We start from the raw sequence: 18521 nt of genomic DNA on the forward strand, positions 1-18521 counted from the left end.
TGTTCTTTCATGGCAAGCACGTTACTGTCATCAACCTATAAAACGCAGCTGTGGCCACAGTCTCAGAGGTGGGAATTAGAGCATGTGTGGTGTTTCTATTCTGCTTCTAACTGACCTGAGTCTGCATTGCTTTTCTCGTGGTCACTGTGATGTTCATTGATGTTTCTGTTTTAACCATGCTCTTGATAGTCTAGAGGCTAGTGTTTTCATGGTTCATTTAGTCTTGTCCATCAGGTGAGTGTTTGAATTATTATGATTTTTCCTTTCTACACTTGTGTTTCAGGTTTTTTATTTTCTTTAACATTTTTATTTACTCATGTCTTTCACATTACTCATCTCAATCCCATTCATTTCCCCATCCCTTCATATCCACCTTCTCCCCTTGCAATGCCCCCCAAATAAAATGAAATAAAATTTAAGAGAAAAAAGGATAGGCGGAATCTCTCCCCCACTCATGCCAACATGTGACAGATGAGGGGCAAGGCCAGATCTCTCACACTCCCGTCCAAGGACCTGCTCACTCCCGCTCCCAGCAGGGTCAGCTCCACTGCTACCCAGACAAGGGGCAGGGCCTGCTTTCTGGAGCGTTGCAGCTGGAGGCAGTAGGGGCGAGGGGTGAGGGCATCTCTCCCTCCCTCCCACCACCACGCCACAGACAAGGCAGCCACTCACACCGTCATGTCTGGCTCACCTGTGCCCCTGTCCACAGGCTCATCTCTACTGTGCCACCCAGGTGAGGGGCAGGACCTGCTCTCCTGAGTGCTGAAGCTGGTGAGGGGTTGGGTCAGGTCCCCCACCTGCAGCAGCTGGCAAGGGACAAGGGGAGGAGGGCACCTGCCCCTCATCCACACCTTCACATGGCAGACGAGAGGGCACAGCCTGCTCTCCTATTTTCACAAGCCCTCAGGACCAGCTCATCTATGCCCCTGTGAACTGTTGTACTGCCCAGGTGAGGTGTCCGACCTGCTCTCCTGAGTGCTTCAGCTGGTGAGGGGTGAGATCAGTTCTCCCTAGTGCTGCGGCCGTTAAGGGGCAGGGCCACCTCTGCATAGCCCTATCCTCTCAGTCTTTGGCAGTATCAGGAACCAGGGGCATCAGCACAGACAGCAGCTCCATCAGTACCATGAACCCAGACATGGGGCCCTGCAGCAGCCCAGGCCTAGACATCAGCATGGCCCTGGGTGGCAATTAAACCACCCACCTCAGCCTGTTCCTCACCTCTTCACCTCTTCAGATATGCCTCACAGGACATGAACCATCCCCCTCCCTCCCTCCCTCTCTCTCTCTCTCTCTCTGTCTCTGTCTCTGTCTCTCTCTCTCTCTCTCCTTCCTCCCTTCTCCTCCTCCTTCTCCGTCTCCCCCTCCCCCTCTCCCTTACCACACCATACATTTGTTTACCATAATAGGGCCCAACTTCCCAGACCACCCTGGGCCTGCATGTGGGTCTCCTAGTCTGGCTAAGTCTGTCATGGCACGGGGTAGGACTGTGCTTTGTCCTCAGAGCCCAGAGCAGACTGCCCCAGGCCTCCTGTGTTTTAGGTTTCTAAAACCCAAATATATATGCTCTATCATTTTGCCTATTTGTTTCTCTTCAGATGAGGTGGGATTCTTACCTGGGCTTGCCCTGGGGAGGGATTGGATATGAGGGTGGCTTTTAGTTCTTTGTAGCTTGCCTGTTGCTCATTCATTTCCCCTTCTCCGCTTACATGTGTGAAATTGGACATGTTATTATCTCCAGCACAGAATTTGCCATAGACAGGAAAACCCCACTTTGATCTGGAGGAATGGACATCATGTAAAAATCCTCAGATCTGATCAAATTCTGGCCAAGTAGTAGTGTTCAGAAAGAAGTCCTCGGAGTTCTGTCCAGGACTTTAAAACATGTTGTGTGCTAAGTTTCTAGTCAGCCCAAGAGCAAAAGGAAGTTTGACTTGAGGACTGTGACTTGTCCCCTGCAGTCCCCCAGAAAGCAGGAGCTGTGTGCAAAGGAAATGTGCTGAGGAGGAAAAGGCTCTCGCTCTTGAGACCAGCCCCCAAGGAAGACTATAGGTATCCAGCCATGGAGGTATTATGGAGTACCTCTTTGGTGAGAGCAAGTAGTGAAGCAAGAGGCTCTCATCGAGCTGGGGGAAGTCAAACAGTAAAAAACAGAAATATTTCAGAAGGTGCTAAGTGCTTTAGCAAGCAGTGTGTCTATGTGGGCGATGAGTCAGTGTGGTAGAGCAGAGGCTGGTTTTGTCTTTGGTGGTAGCATGAGATGACCTCACCTGCATGGTGAGCTGTGAGCACTGGTCAGACTTGAGAGTGTCTCCTGAACAAGGGACAAACATAACCCTAAAGGCGGAAGCGTGGGGGTCTGTTTGAGGAAGATGCTCTTGATTGAAAGAGATAGGCTGGAGGAAGACTTCTAGACATGAGCTCACAAAGGCGCAGTGAGCTGTACTCTGAATGAGGAAGGACGTCCTTGAAGCCTGTGGTAATGGAACCTGGAAGATCGGTTGTTTTCCTCTCCTTATTCTCATTGTTCGTGCAGGGAGGATGCGTTACTTCCAGACAGTTTTAAAGAGTGTGCCAGATGGGGATTTTTCTCACCACCCTCCTCTTTTCTGTGATCTTCCTTGTTGGTATAAGCTTAGTTAGACAACCATTTTCTCACTGGGTCACTGCAGTTCCAGGGTGCACTGTTGAGAGTAGTATGATGAAACCCCTCTTCCCACACACATGCCATCCTAGATAGAAATAAGCTCTGCACCCAGGGTATCCATGCTGTATATGCTATCCGCCTGTTAGTTACTCAGTAGCTGCCTTAGCTACTTCCATTGACTGCATTTGTTTATATAACTCTTACTGTAAAAGTGGCTCCAAGGCACAAGAGTAACAGTGATGGCAGTTTTATTACAGTGATTTGTTTTAATGTGTCTAGTTCACTATTGTTGTTAATGTCTTGCTTTGCCTAGCATTTAAATTAAGTTTTATAATTGTTTGGAATATAAAGATAAAGGCACAATATATAGAAGTTTTGGTACTATGTGAATCTTCAGAAATCCACTGGGGACTTAGAAGATACTCATCATGGTAAATGCAGCAGTACTTACATTGTTCAGAATATAGTCATGTTACACCTGTGGGATAGTCAACCTGGAACAGAAGTTATGAAGTAACATCCCTTAAGAGTAGCACTGAGTGGAGGCATAAAGGTTGAGCATCTCTCAGTCCCATTGGGTATGAGGCAGATATGAGTAGATGATCCCGTATGCGCATAGTCAAAAGAATGGTGAGAGAGCCTCAGTGTTTAGCCTGTGTCGTGTGAGCACTGTGCTGGTGCTTGGCATCCAGTGGAGAGGCGAGGCTTGATAGGTAGACAAGGGCTGGACCTAAAATGTCTTGACACTGTGGTAATTAGTTTGGGCATAATGGTGTAAATCCATGGTTTTCAAATGACAGTCTGTACCACATTCACCTGGAAGACTGTGAAATGCAGGTGACTTGGCCCTACTCCGAAGTTCAGGCACTGCAGCTCTCAGATCTGTTTGAGTCCTAGGAGTCAGCATTTTCCTACGTCCCTCGGGAGCTGCTGCTGCTACTAATGAGGACCCACACCCCCAGAATCATCCCTGTAGGTGAAACAGCCGCCTGCACATTCATACCTGCATCTTGGTGCCCAGTACTCGGCTTTCTATTTATAGTCAGCCACAACAGCCAGAGTGCTTGAGAAATGGTTTTTCAGAATCTGTAGCCCAAATGTCAGCTTCTAGTGAGGATGGAGCACATACTGCATCTTCCTGTGGTTGGATGAATCAGCCACTGTTGTCAGCTACTGTTAATAGTTTCTCCTCTGCTGTTCTGAATCCTGAAATGTTAATAAGTTCACTCAGTTGACTCCAGCAAAAGGCGCACAGTTGATCTGCATGTACGGGAAATGTTATGCATAAATATTACATGTGAAGAGAGATGCAGTCACTGCAGAGCAGGCTTCTTGCCTTTGTGTTCACTTGCTAAAACCGATTCCTCAAAATGTACTTTAACAGCTTTGAAGTTGAATATACCAAACAGAACTGCAGAACTATAGACTATATCATGTATGTATATGCATACATGCATATCTACATACACAGGGTCACTTGCTAATAAGAGTCATAATAATTTTCATTACAACTTGCTGTTAAACATATAATGCTCTGCCTTCTTCTAGTCTGTGGCTTTGAGGTACCTCTACCTGAAAGAAGGAGCCGCCTGTGGGCTCTATTGGATTTACGGTGTTTTTTTCTAAGGTTTTAATGTGGTCTGATTTCCTAGCATCACAGTGAAGTGATGTAGGCACTTCCTGATTTATAAGTGACCTAACCTTACAGAAGGCCTACTGAGCTTTATGTATTTTTAAAGATTTAATTTTTATTGTTTTGTCTGTTGAGTGCCTGTGTGTACATGTGCATCAGATCCCCTGAACTGGAGTTAATAGACAGACTACCTGATATAGTTACTGGGTACTGAATTCAGGTCTTCTGCAAGAACGTGCCACTCCCAACTGCTGAGTCACCTCTCCAGTCCCTGATGTTTAAATATTATGTCCCCTAAGCTAGTCTATTGATATGTCATTGCCAGGTGATGGTATTAGAAGGCAGGGCCTCCAGGGACACAGGAGATGGATCATTTAGCAAAGTGCTTGCTACACAACTGCCAAGCCTTGGGTTCCATTCCCAGGACCTGTATACACGCCAGGAGTGGCTGTCCACACCCTAATTTCATACTGGAGGGCCAAAGACAGAGGGTTCCTGGGTCTACCTGAGTCACTGAGGCCCAGGATCAGGTTCTTGTTTCAAAAAAATAAGGTGAGAGTGATTGAGAAAGATACCACATGTTGATTTCTGCCCCCATCTTTATATGTACACATGTTCACACCCAAGCATACACCACCCCTCCCCACCAAAAGAGATGATCAGGTCTTTGGAAGAAAATTAGAGCCTGATAAAAGAGGCTCTAGAGAGCTGCGCTGCCCCTTCCTCCATGCGGGGGCATAAGATGGAGTGTGATGACACATCTGTATTGGACTTTAGAGCCTCAGGAGGTGAGGGATAAATTGCTGACATTATGTTGTAACAGCCAGGCTGTACTAGCATAAGATGTTGGGCTGTTTGCCTGTTCTTGATTTAGGGGCTTTAGCCAAGGTTTGTTCCTGCCCAGTTCTAGGGTGAATACGGTCTACAGCTCAGCATTACCACCTTCCCTCATCCATCCTTGGCCTTGAAGCACGAGGGTTTGAATATTTCTGTTGCTCTCATTATATTCCCATGACACTTATTTTTAATAACCAAGTCTCCCCGCTCTTCCCAAGACAGTATTTTCTAACATCTGCATCTTGTAAAATGGAGTTGAGTCCGGGGATGTTAAACCTTGCTCTGATTTGAACATAGAACAAGTTGGTCACATACTTCAGTCAGAATTGGTGACCAGGTGTCCTGATTTTCAGTCATAGGTTTTCTCTACTACACTAATCAGTCACTTAGATCTTCACCTCAACACTTAGAGGTTATGCTGCTCAGATCTGTGTCCTAACTCTCAATCTGTCTACTCAACACACAGGCTGACTGGGTTCAAAGCTAGTGCGGGACTGCATTGACATAATCACTTTGGAAATGCCTCATGTGCATGTTGGTCCCCTAAACTAAAGGAAGCACCCCCAGGGCCAAGACATGGGACATTTGAGGGAGGAAAGGGAAGCTACGGGTTACTTCAAAATGAGGCTGTGCCAGGCCCATGGCTCTACTGCTGGTTTCTGCTTCCTCCACAAGCATGGTCTCCACTGAAGTGGAGTGACACTTGACGCTGTGACACTTTAGGTGGTAGGTTTGATGAGGTAACCCTGTTTGTTCTTTATTCAAAAAGAACATAGCAGCCTCAAGTTGAAAAGGAAGGCAAACATTGTTGAGGTCCCTGGCAGCTTTAGTTTTCAGTAGCTGCTGGGAAATGCTGCCAGCTTCCTGTTAGGATGTCATCTTGAACCTTGGCTAAATCCTAAGTAAGTCCTATATTTATGATCCTCAAACCCTCTGACAGGAGGAGCTGGTAAAGGAGATTCTCTCTGTGTATGCATTTTAAAGTGAATACTTTTTCTGAAAAAAAATTAGCTTTTATAAGGGTATATTTATTTATATAAAGCCCACACAGCATCTGGTATGTACCGACTAATTTGAAGCAAACTTGATTAGCTCACAAAGAGGGAATTCCAAAATATTTTCCCCTTTTGGATCATTTCTGAGTTGGTTCTCTGGTTACTGAGACTATTAGCCAACACAGGATAAGTTTGGAAACTGCTTTTGAAATCAGGTGATAGCAGCTTCTCAACTCACATATGGAGAAACATCCATGGTGTGTTCAGGCTCCTGTGGACCTGCCGTCTACCTATGACTCTGAGTACTAGAAAGCTGCTTCCCTCCTGGCAGTAAGCGTGTTTTCTGATACTTTGCCTGGCTTTTACATTTTGATGTGTTCAGCCTGTCTCAGGACTATTTCATGCATTGCATGTAGTGACTAAGTAGGACACGAAGAAAGTCATGATTGGGCTGGGAAACAGAAGGTCTCCAGGGAAGATGTACAGAAACCTTGCTTAGTCTGCACTTTGAAAGAAACGAACATAGACCCTAACCAAATCTCCCAGGTGTGCTCTAACTCCTGCAAGTATAGCTGCCATACCCAGGGATTATTTTTGTGTTTTTAATTCGGTCCTCACCTCTATCCCAGACTCATCGAGTATTTCTTGAGTTGATGAGTGAACTGCGCCAAACAAATGTGATTTAAAGGCCAGTAACAATATGGCTAACATTCTGATGAGTACTGGTGCTTTGTCTAGCCAGCACACACAGAAAATATACCCTAAAGTGTCTTAAGCAACAGCCCTTTCTCTTGCTTGTGAGCCTGTATTTGGGGTAAGCTTTGGAAGGAATTCCTCTTTTCTCCTTAAAGTGGCACCAGCTGTAATTCAAATTCAAGACGATGTACTCATGGGGTGTGAAATTGGTGCTGAATATGTGTCAGTGTCAGTGTCACCAACTCTGTGGGAGTCCAGGCTCCACTCCATGATAGATGTCTCCATGGAGTAATTGTTAAGGCCGCTGAGTAAAGATGCCTTGTGGGCAGGTGGGTGCTGTGAACAGTGTTGTAGAACTCCAGGTCACTGACCTTCAATGATCTGATTCGGTAGTCATAGAGTCACCTCCACCATGGCTGTGAGTCCACTCGATTCTAAGAAGAGAAAACATATGTCCTGCTTTCCATTTGGAAATTGCTAGGAATGACAGACATTGCTAAGGAGTATGTGAGATGGAAACTACTGGGGACACTTTGGAACACATCTACTCCATAGTCCAAAATGGAAATTGTAATCTTTCACAAATCCAGTTTTTTCTCCAATGGTCCTGATCTAGTAAGTGACCCAACACTCTCCAGCAAAGCAAAGTTGTAGAAGCCACATTTAATATCTCTGTTCTCTGTTATTCTTTTTTTCTTTTCTTTCTTTTTTTTTTTTTTTTAGGTTTTCCGAGACAGGGTTTCTCTGTGTTGTTTTGGAGCCTGTCCTGGAACTGGCTCTGTAGACCAGGCTGGCCTCGAACTCACAGAGATCTGCCTGCCTCTGCCTCCCAAGTGCTAGGATTAAAGGCTTGCGCCACCAACTCCTGGCCTCTCTTATTCTTTTTAATCCTAAGTAATTTGCCCTTTAGTGTGCTTGTTGGCCACTGGCTCTGTAGTCCTCAAGTCCTTTATTCGACCAATGCCATGAGCTACCAGTTCATTCCCTCCCAGGTCAGTCTTACTGTGACAGTCCTCCAGTGGGCTTTACTTTGAGCCAACAGTCTTTCACTGTTTGATCTGGTGTGTGTGTGTGTGTGTGTGTGTGTGTGTGTGTGTGTATACACGCATGTGTGCTCACACACACATGTGTATTCCTATGTGGTCTAATAAACTCATTCACTGTATTCTTGGCTAATGTATGTCAGCCTGACATAGGCAGAGTCATTTTGGAGGAAAGGACTCTAGTTGAGAAAATGCCCCATCAGATAGACCTGTGAGCAAAACTGTGATGTGGAGGGCCCAGCTCACTGTAGCGGTCCTACCCCAGGCCTAGTGGTCTTGAGTGCTACAAGAAATCAGGCTCTGCAATCCATGAAAAGCAAACCAATAAGCAGCATTCCTCCATGGCCTCTGCTTCAGTTCATGCCCTGCCTTCTTTCAGTGGTGGAGTATGACCTGATATTTGTAAGTGGAAAAACCTTCCCCCCAAGTTGCTTGGTGTTTTACCACAGCAATAGGAAACCCTAAGACAGAAACTGGTAATAGACCATGAACTATTGGTATGACAGACCTGACTATGTGTTTTTGGGAGAATCATGGAAGCATTTTGGGACTTTGGGCTAGAAAAGCCATTGAGTGCTCAGAGCTTGATGAGAGATGGGAACTTAGAAGACAGTGCTGGAGGCAGTGCAGATGATGGAGACCTTTAGAAGACAGTGCTGGGGGCAGTGCAGATGATGGAGACCTTTAGAAGACAGTGCTGGGGGCAGTGCAGATAATGGAGACCTTTAGAAGACAGTGCTGGAGGCAGTGCAGATGATGGAGACCTTTAGAAGACAGTGCTGGGGGCAGTGCAGATGATGGAGACCTTTAGAAGACAGTGCTGGGGGCAGTGCAGATGATGGAGACCTTTAGAAGACAGTGCTGGGGGCAGTGCAGATGATGGAGACCTTTAGAAGACAGTGCTGGGGGCAGTGCAGATAATGGAGACCTTTAGAAGACAGTGCTGGGGGCAGTGCAGATGATGGAGACCATTAGAAGACAGTGCTGGGGGCAGTGCAGATAATGGAGACCTTTAGAGGACAGTGCTGGAGGCAGTGCAGATGATGGAGACATTTAGAAGACAGTGCTGGGGGCAGTGCAGATGATGGAGACCTTTAGAAGACAGTGCTGGGGCAGTGCAGATGATGGAGACTGTTAGAAGACAGTGCTGGAGGCAGTATAGATGATGGAGACCTTTAGAAGACAGTGCTGGGGGCAGTGCAGATGATGGAGACCTTTAGAAGACAGTGCTGGGGGCAGTGTAGATGATGGAGACATTGAGAAGACAGTGCTGGGGCAGTGCAGATGATGGAGACCTTTAGAAGACAGTGCTGAGGGCATGCAGATGATGGAGACCTTTAGAAGACAGTGCTGGGGGCAGTGCAGATGATGGAGACATTGAGAAGACAGTGCTGGGGGCAGTGCAGATGATGGAGACCTTTAGAAGACAGTGCTGGGGGCAGTGCAGATGATGGAGACATTTAGAAGACAGTGCTGGGGGCAGTGCAGATGATGGAGACATTGAGAAGACAGTGCTGGGGGCAGTGCAGATGATGGAGACATTGAGAAGACAGTGCTGGGGCAGTGCAGATGATGGAGACCTTTAGAAGACAGTGCTGGGGGCAGTGCAGATGATGGAGACCTTTAGAAGACAGTGCTGGGGGCAGTGCAGATGATGGAGACATTGAGAAGACAGTGCTGGGGCAGTGCAGATGATGGAGACTGTTAGAAGACAGTGCTGGGGGCATGCAGATGATGGAGACCTGTTCTTGTGGAGTTTTGGGAGGAAGTTTGAGAGTCCCTTAAAGACACTGTTGGAGCTGCTTGATGTTTTAATTAAGAACCACTAAAGTGAAACCTTTGTTTTTCTGGGACAATTGGTCTAAGTAAACTGGGGCTAAAGAGCCAGCTGTGATTTAGCATCTGTCCAGAGAGGGCGGGGGCTGCATCTTAGCTGGCAGCTGAACTTGGTAATGTGTAAGAGTGTCCCCCATGGCACTCCTGGTTCTGAAGGCATGAAGGGATTGTAGAAAGTAGATGAGACTTGGCCCTGTGTGATCCGGCTGGTTGCAGTAAAAGGCCCAGGATTGAAAGGTTATGAAGAAAAAGAGGCTTGGGACTGTATGTCAAGGTCAGAGTCCCTGAAGAGACCTCTAGGAGAGGCCATTAGTGAAAATATAGACTAGGGTCTCTTGCTATATCTGGGTATTTGGAGATACCAGTACCCATGGGATGACAACCAAGACAGCAGCAGCCCTGGAGTGGAGCTGGCCTAAGCCTAGGTGATAAGCTGTGTGTGCTGTGGATAACAGGCCCAAAAGACAGAGTAAGCTAGCTGCCAAGCCCTTCAGAGCCCAGAGGATCCTGTGTGGGTCAAGTACTGCGTGCTTTATACTGCTGAATTTTGAGTTTTCTTTGCTTGTGCCTGTGTCCTATTTCTTTCCTTTTGGAGTAAGAAAGTATTTAACTTACTTTGACTTTCTAGGGACCTACAGATGTGAGCCTGAACTTTTAAAACAGTTTTGGAATTTTACACAGAGATGCTAGTGTTTGAGAGACTGTGGATGTTTTAGAGAAGCATTGTAATTTTAGATTTATAGAGAGATTTTGAATATTTTAAAGAGATGTTGGGTTTTATAAGTATTTGAATTTGTAAAGACTGGGGTTTTAAAGTTCAAAATATTTTTTATGTTGTGATATTGATATTCATGTAAGATCTTGAGGATGAACAATAAAGGAAAGGTTATGGCTTAATGGTGATGTGGAAGTGTTGCTTTCTATCCTGTGTTAATCTCAGCAGTAGGAACCGTAAGTAAGATGGCAGCAGACTTCTTAAAACTACTAAAAGCCTTGCAATACTTCACCTGCGCATTTATTTGGATTTGAGCTCTGTTTGCATCTGCTCTCCTGGGAGAGCCCTAGAGCTCTGTTCTCTTTCCTGGCCCAGGGTTTTTGCGTACAGTCCTGCTAGTCCCTCTGTCTACCACATTCTATTAATTGTCCATGTTTGCATGAATATAAGTTTCTTAAGAAAGCCCAGGCTAGACCTTTGCCAAAAAATTTGAGGGTATCTATATGTTTTGTTCTGTCTGCATTACACTTTTAAGTGTTGGTGCTGTCTTTGTTTCTTTTCTTTGGTAGACTCTAAAATGTTCCATGAAGTAAAGCAACTGGTCTTGAATCTCAGAAGTCAAGCCAGTGCCTGACAGACACACAGTGAACACCCAGTACATGCCTATAAATGAATATGTCTAAGTATTCATATATAGATATTACATATTCATATGCTCACAAATTAATTTCTGAGTGTATGTATAGATTTTATGAACATTTTACACTTGCATAAGATCTATAAATGGTTGGATTTTGTACCTGAGAACCTGTACATGTTTATGATAAATTCTCATCTGTTGAATTTTCATCTGTTGTTTAATATATAGCACATTAAACCTGGGTGTGGTAGTTCATGCCTTTAATCTCAGCATCTCAGCACTCAGGAGGCAGAGGCAGGTGGGTTTCTACGCAAGCTTGGTCTTCAGAGCAAGTTCCAGGCCACACAGTGAAATCCTGCCTCAAAAATAAAATTGAATAAAACTAAATATATTAAGATGCAGCACAGCAGACACTGTTCTGGCTCAGAGTTGCTGTGATGTTTGTCTGCTGGCTGACTACTCTCCCTCTTATTCAAGGTAAGGAGTCAGCAGCCATGAAAACCGATCTCTTGAGGGCCAGGAACATGAAAAGGTACATCAACCAGCTGACTGTGGCAAAGAAGCAGTGTGAGAAGAGAATCCGAATCCTGGGGGGTCCTGCCTATGACCAGCAAGAAGATGGGGCCTTGGAAGAAGGGGAAGGGCCTCAGAGCCAAAAGGTAGGACCCGTAGTTTCCCGTTTGACCATATCAGTTTATTATAAACAGTGTGAATACATGCATATTCTTTGCCACTTTACTGTTTTAGACATGCTTCATTGCTACAGGCTCACGTTGTTGGTTTCATGAGCAAAAAGCTGTTACTGGGTGTCCTTGAATTCTGTAAATGATAGGTGATGATAGACAGTGTAAAATCTGTGTATGTGTGCAAATGCCCCTGTGTGTGTGCATATGTCTGTGCATGTGTGCACATGCCCATGCATGTGTGCACATGCCTCTGTGTGTGTGTGTGTGCACATGCCCATGTATGTGTGCACATGCCCATATATGTGTGCACATGTCCGTGTATGTGTGCACATGTCTGTGTATGTGTGCACATGTCTGTGTATGTGTGCACATGTCTCTGTGTTTGTGTGTGTGTATGTGTACAAATGCCCCTGTGTGTGTGCATATGTCTGTGTATGTGTGCACATGCCCATGTATGTGTGCACATGTCTGTGTATGTGTGCACATGCCCATGTATGTGTTTTCCATCCTTCTTTTCTCCACTCATCTCCACTTCAAGAGAAACGTTTTGCAGAGCCTAAATTGCAGTCATCCATTATTGACTAGATAAAAAGTTCCACCTAGGAAGTAAAGATTATTTCACTTAACTCTAGCCAAATTGCTATGAGCCGTTTCTTGATATTTAGATAGTGAAGTGGTGTATTTGATTATCTTGCCCAAAGCCACATAGATAGGACGAAGCAGAACTAGATAAAGACCAGATATGGTTGACTCACAAATCTCAGTACTTTCCCACTAAACTATAATGTGGTGGCAGCCTTTGTGCCATGTCCTGAATGGTCTGCTCTTGGTGATTAAATCCTGTAGAGCACAGGGATGCTTTCGAGCCCTGTTTTAGGAACTATTCTAAGTGCAAGGACCACACTTGTCTTCTAAGATCTGGAACAGTTTGGATGGAGGAAACTGCCACAGTGTGTCCCAAGGAGCTTGAGGAACAGGGCTTCACGGCAAATGACAATACCCCTCTTGTCAGATACTAGCCACAGAGACAACATTAATGTAGCCCTGGCTGAAGCCTCTTTTTCCCCCTCTGACTTTCAGCCTCATCCCTAACCATTTATGTTTAGGTTTGAGTCCGGTACCCTTCTGTTAACCCACCTGCCTCCCTCCTCTAGGATGAGCTTTTGCCTTTTGTCTCCATTCCTGGCTTGGTCTTCATCAAAGCCTCTTCGGGGAGGTTGCCATCCTGTCAGGCAGGAGTTACAGGGATGGCAATATTGCTGTCTTGAAGAATCCCTGCACTTCAGGAATGCCCACACTGAAGTCTATTTGACTATGAACAGCTGTACTTCCTGACTGACATTCTGCCGTAGGATACAAAGTGGAAGCTTCACTGTGGTCAGTGTTGGAGAGAGTTGACTTGGCAGGTTGAATTTTTGCCTTCTTTCCCTCAGTTTTTCACCTCCTTTTTTTTTCATTTTTTAAAATTTAAATTAGAAACAAGCTTGCTTCACATGTCAATCCCAGCTCCTTTTCCCTCCCCCCCAGTGCCCCACGCAATCCCTACTCTGATCCCCAGGGAGGGTGAGGCCCTCCATGGGGGATCTCCAGAGTTTGTCATTTCATCCAGGGCAGGGCCTTGGCCCTCCCCCAAGATTCCAGGCTGAGAGAACATCCCTCATTGTGGGATGGGCACCCAAAGTCCATTTGTTTGCCAGGGATAAATACTGAACTACTACCCAAGGCCTCATAGATTGCCTAGGCCTCCTTATTGACACCCACATTCAGGGGGTCTGGATCAGTCCCATGCTGTCCTCCCAGTTATCAGTCAGGGGTCCAAGAGCTCCCCCTTTTTCAGGTCAGCTGTTTCTGTGGGTTACACCAGCCTAGTCTTGACCCCCTTGCTGATCACTACTTCCTCTCTGTCACTGGATTCCAGGAGTTCAGTTCAGTGTTTAACTATGGGTGTCTGGCTCTGCTTTCATCAGTCTCTGGATGAATGTTCTGTTTCCCAGACTCTTTGGCAGTAGGATTGTATGCTGGCACTCCCCTGATTCATGTCTAAAATCCATATATGAGTGAGTACATACCATATTTCTCTTTATGTGATATGTACAGATAAGGGAGGATCCTAACGCCTCTCTAGAGTGAAGGGCTGTGGAACAGGAAAGTCTTGGGAAGGCTTAGGAAAATGGAATGTGATTTCAGTGCAAGTTGTCTTATGGTGACTACAAGAAGACAGTCCAAATATTGCTGCATTTTAAATCCATTCTTTCTAAATAGGAAAGGAGAAATACATTTTTATAGCATGAGCTCATCTTTATAGGCAAAGCGTTTCCTCAAGTCTTCACTCAGCTAATACTGTACAGCCCCAATGGCAGTTTGTCCTGCTGGAGTTAAAACTGTTTGGTTTTGAGCTGTTCTGATATCTTCATAAATGTATCGAGTACTTTTGCTGTAACCTAATCCCAATCTGATCAAGAAAAATTACCACTAAATTTATTTTTAAAATATTCACTTTTAAATTAGAGGAATCATCCAGTTATAAGAAAGAGATTGGCCAATCATGATGGCACATGCCTTTAATCCCTGCATTTGGGAGGCAGGAGCAGGTGGATCTCTGTGAGTTCTAGGCCAGCCTGGTCTACTGAGGGAGTTTCAGGACAGCCAGGGCTACACAGAGAAACCCTGTCTCAACCCCCCCCCAAAATCCTTCAAACCATCCCACTTTCTTATATTCTCTTAATAGATTCTTCAGTTTGAAGATATTATGACCAATCCTTTCTACCGAGAGCGCTTTGGAACCTACATGGAGCGGATGGACAAGGGCACTCTGATTGGCTTTTGGGAGTCTGTGGAGCACCTGAAGAGTGCTAACAAGGTAATGCACTTATGCTTTAGGGAATATTAATCACTAGTAAAGGAGGACTTGCATGCTAGGTGGTGTATCACCAACTCAATGATGCTTTAGGATAAGTCTATGTATCTACCTATCTATATTTTGTTTGTTTGTTTTTGTTTTTTTGAGACAGGATTTCTCTGTGTAGTCCTGGCTGTCATGGAACTTTCATTGTAGACCAGGCTGGCTTTGAACTCACAGAGATCCACCTACCTCTGCCTCCAGAGTTCTGGGATGAAAGGTGTGTACCACTGTGACCTGCTTAGGATAAGTATACATTAAAGGAGTATTTTATATCATTATATTATATTTTAGCCCATTATGGAAAATAAAATTTCAGTAAATTTTTATAGAAGATGCTTTTGATCAAATAGTCAAGGGGGAACATTTACAAGTGTATCAAGAGATTAGATTTCATCATTTTAACTAACTACAAAAATATGCACCCATCCATGTTGCTCTTGTAAAAGACCAGATCTTACCCCTGTCACTTTGGTCTCATAAACTTGCTCTATCATCATGTGGATTTCATTACCATGTGCAGTTCTCATGCTTTTTATTCTTTATGTTTATAGTGTACACTTTTTACATTAGTTTTTCTTTCCTTTTATTTCACATAAAACATGATCAAATAAAGGAACACAAACATTTTTGGTTTCAAATGCCCCTGTGATCAAAGATCCCCACAGATTATGCACTGAAGTCACTAAATTCTCAATGCATATTTTAGAATTAAAGAATGTCTGCATATTCTTTGTATAGGTAAATATATCTAACTCAAATGTATACCATATATTGTATTAGCATATAGCATTTGAATGATTCATTAACGTAAGTGCAAAGAGCATTTAATTTGCATATGAATGTGGCTAGAATAGAAAACCAAATTAAGTACCTGAAATATCACACATGTACTTAGCAGCTAAATTCAGTGTGCTATTTTGAAGTCTCAGGACTATTTTTCATTGCTGAGTCACAAGGCCCAAATTGCGGTCTGTTACTCAACATAATTATTGGCCTTTTCACTCCAGGTGACTTTTGGCTGCTTTCAAAAGAATACTGTAAAGAGTAACTGACTAATAGTTGGAAGTTTTTCAATGAAATAAAAGCATGGGAGTTGCCCGAAAGCTGCTGTAGTCTGATCTGATGGCCTGATAAATGAATCGTGTTCACAGGGCGGTGGTGGTGCATGCCTTTAATCGCAGCACTTGGGAGACAGAGGCAGGTGGATCTCTGTGAGTTTGAGGCCAGCCTGGTCTACAGAGCGAGTTCCGGGACAGCCAGGGCCACACAGAGAAACTCTGTCCTGGAAAAGAGAGAGAGAGTCGTGTTCCTTAGTTTATGTCTTCTTATGGCTGTTTGGAAGTTTGTATAGTGTTCCTGGAGTTTAGGGAGAACCCCTGGAGCACGTGAGGATCATGTGTGTGGGAAGAGAGGTTTGTTTTTCTAAGCGGTGCAGCAGTGACCCCAGTAACCCGGGTGTGCCTCTCAGAACGAGGCCGCGCCCCGTGTGGCTCTGTGACAGTGGAGTTAATCTGAAGTGTTAAGTCTGAAGAATACCTACCATGTTTTTTAAATCTATGGCCACTCTGCTGGCTTTTTTCTGGGCTGAGAATTTCTTTTCATGCCAGCGAGGTGAGCACCTCTCATTATTGTATCAGATCAAAGTCAGTAAGACTTTAGTTCCTAAGTCACTTCTCTGTGACGTTGAAGATCCTCAACTTCACAGAGAAGTTGTGATAGGAGAGCCAGTCTTTTTCCTAACTTACCTTTCTCTAGCATTTTGTAGTTATTAACTGCTCATTATAAGTATTGATCTCAAAGAAGTGGTGGTTTTATTTCAAGGTCTGATACTTCTTCCCCCAAATGAGAATAGAGAAGGGGTTCATCTAGATACTGTCCTTCTAGCTTTCGCATGTAGGGAATTTAATGGGAAATCATCTTTCTGTTCATCTTCCTGTCTTTTCAGAATGAAATTCCACAATTAGTTGGTGAAATTTATCAGAATTTCTTTGTGGAAAGCAAAGAAATACCGGTGGAAAAGTCACTTTACAAAGACATCCAGCAGTGTCTCGTAGGAAACAAAGGCATCGAGGTGTTCAGCAGAATCCAAGCGGATGTGTACGAGGCGCTACGGGACAGGTATTACCCGTCGTTCATCGTCAGTGACCTGTATGAGAGGCTGATGATGAAGGAGGGAGAAAAGCAGGACGCACAGCAGACTTCTGACAGGGATGAACTGGTGAGCCATGCTCAACTTCTGCTTCCACTCTTCTGGGGGTCCTTTTCTCCTTGTGGCCAAATACCCCACAACAAGTTAAGGGGAGAGAGGTTTGAAACAATGGAAAGGTGGGAAAATGCCGCTGCATGGTAGAATTTGTTTGTATTTCATATGAGCAAGAGAGAGTTGAGCCACAGCAGGTGCTGCAGCAGGAGCAACCTCAGCGAGTAACTCCTGTGTTGACACTCAGTGCACCTAGAATTGCAGTTGTCTGTAACATCCTCACATATGTGGCCTTGCTTCTCATGGAAGACTAAATACTCTGAGGAAAAGGTGTAGGATTTTTGTCACAATGTATATAGTTACATGTAATTAGCAAGAACATCCAAAACTGAAAGCAGCCTGTTTTTCTGGAATTAATCAGACTTTCATTTAATTTAATTTGTTGTTTGCTGTAATTAATTAAAAACCTCCAGGAAGCAATCTGGGAGAAAGTTAAGGAGGAAAGACCAGAAAAGACCATAAGGAGTCCTGAGCAGTTCCTGTAGTGTCCACAGATGGAAATTAAGTAATCTGTTGTTTGCTAACCAAAGCCTTCCCAGAGCACATTGCAGATGCTATTTACCTGTAAAATGCATGCTGGCTCGCATAACACATTTTCAAGAGCAATACTGAACAACATCCACACTGAAATGCTTCTAGTAGTGTGGATTTGAACCTTTTTTTAATTCATTTTTTATACAGCATATTTTGGTTATGTTTTCCCTGTCCCCCAGCTTCTCCTAAGTCCTTCCAACCTCCCCACATACAACTTTAATTTTATAGTGTCATTGTCTCCCTACTCCCCCAAAACAAGAACATCAAAAGGCAAGGGAAACACATACACACAAACACACACACACACACACACACACACACACACACACACGCACTCACGCACACACAAAATGAAAATCAAAAATAAATGGGCAAAAGACCAATAAGACAAAAAAATCCAAAACAAAATAAAAAATTCACAAAAATACTATGGAGTTGTTAAATATAGACCCTTTATTTTAAAGTATTTCATAGCGCTGTTGGAACGCTGGGGAGGGTGAGCTCTGGTTTCTGCAGAGATGGAGAGAGAGCATTCCAGTTGAAGGGATGGCGGGCATCTCAGTTACCCCCCCTTGTCCCACAGATCCCCATAGTTGGAACTGATCCATGGGGTCCCCCTCCCACCTGGGCTGTTAGATATTTTCCTTTCTGTGCATGCTTTCTGAGCACCCGTTACCCTGGTTCCGGATGACTGGATTTCTGTCTTTGCTGGGGAAGGAGAAAAGCACTGCGGAGGTTCTTGTGCAGCATTCTTCCCGTCACGGGAATCTGGTGTTTGGGGACAGGATTGTGCAGTGGGTGAGAGGTGACTTTCTGTCATTCTAAGACATGCTGGCTTACTGCTTTTTCCGCCAGAGTTCAGGAAGTGAGGCTGGTGAGGAAGCCATAGAAGGCACCAGCGGGATTAGCGATCAAGCCAGCTTTGCTGTAAACAAACTTCGAGAGCTGAGTGAAAAACTTGAATATAAAAGGCAAGCTCTAAGTTCTATTCAAAATGCACCAAAACCCGATAAGAAGGTAACTGTCCTGCTTTCAAGGTTGTCTCTGAAAGTTTGTCTTCTTTGTGAATAGTAGTTTTCCCTTTATGCTGAGAACTGTCA

At 44.6% G+C, this 18521-nt stretch overlaps 1 protein-coding gene across 3 annotated transcripts in view; it reads left to right on the forward strand.

Moving 5' to 3' along the window:
* The window catches only part of Snx25 (sorting nexin 25), a 96647-nt gene that overhangs the window by 57782 nt on the left and 20344 nt on the right, over positions 1 to 18521 (forward strand). For 2 of the 3 annotated variants that reach the window (XM_005066667.4, XM_021225203.2), the window contains 4 exons: positions 11517 to 11698; positions 14454 to 14585; positions 16573 to 16845; positions 18277 to 18438. In XM_005066667.4, coding sequence (XP_005066724.2) covers positions 11517 to 11698; positions 14454 to 14585; positions 16573 to 16845; positions 18277 to 18438 — 749 coding nt within the window. The remainder of the gene's footprint in view (positions 1 to 11516; positions 11699 to 14453; positions 14586 to 16572; positions 16846 to 18276; positions 18439 to 18521) is intronic. The other variant, XM_013110849.3, reaches the window with a different exon arrangement.

Source organism: Mesocricetus auratus, unplaced genomic scaffold (genome assembly GCF_017639785.1).
Source record: "Mesocricetus auratus isolate SY011 unplaced genomic scaffold, BCM_Maur_2.0 Super-Scaffold_100026, whole genome shotgun sequence".
NCBI classification, from domain to species: domain Eukaryota; kingdom Metazoa; phylum Chordata; class Mammalia; order Rodentia; family Cricetidae; genus Mesocricetus; species Mesocricetus auratus.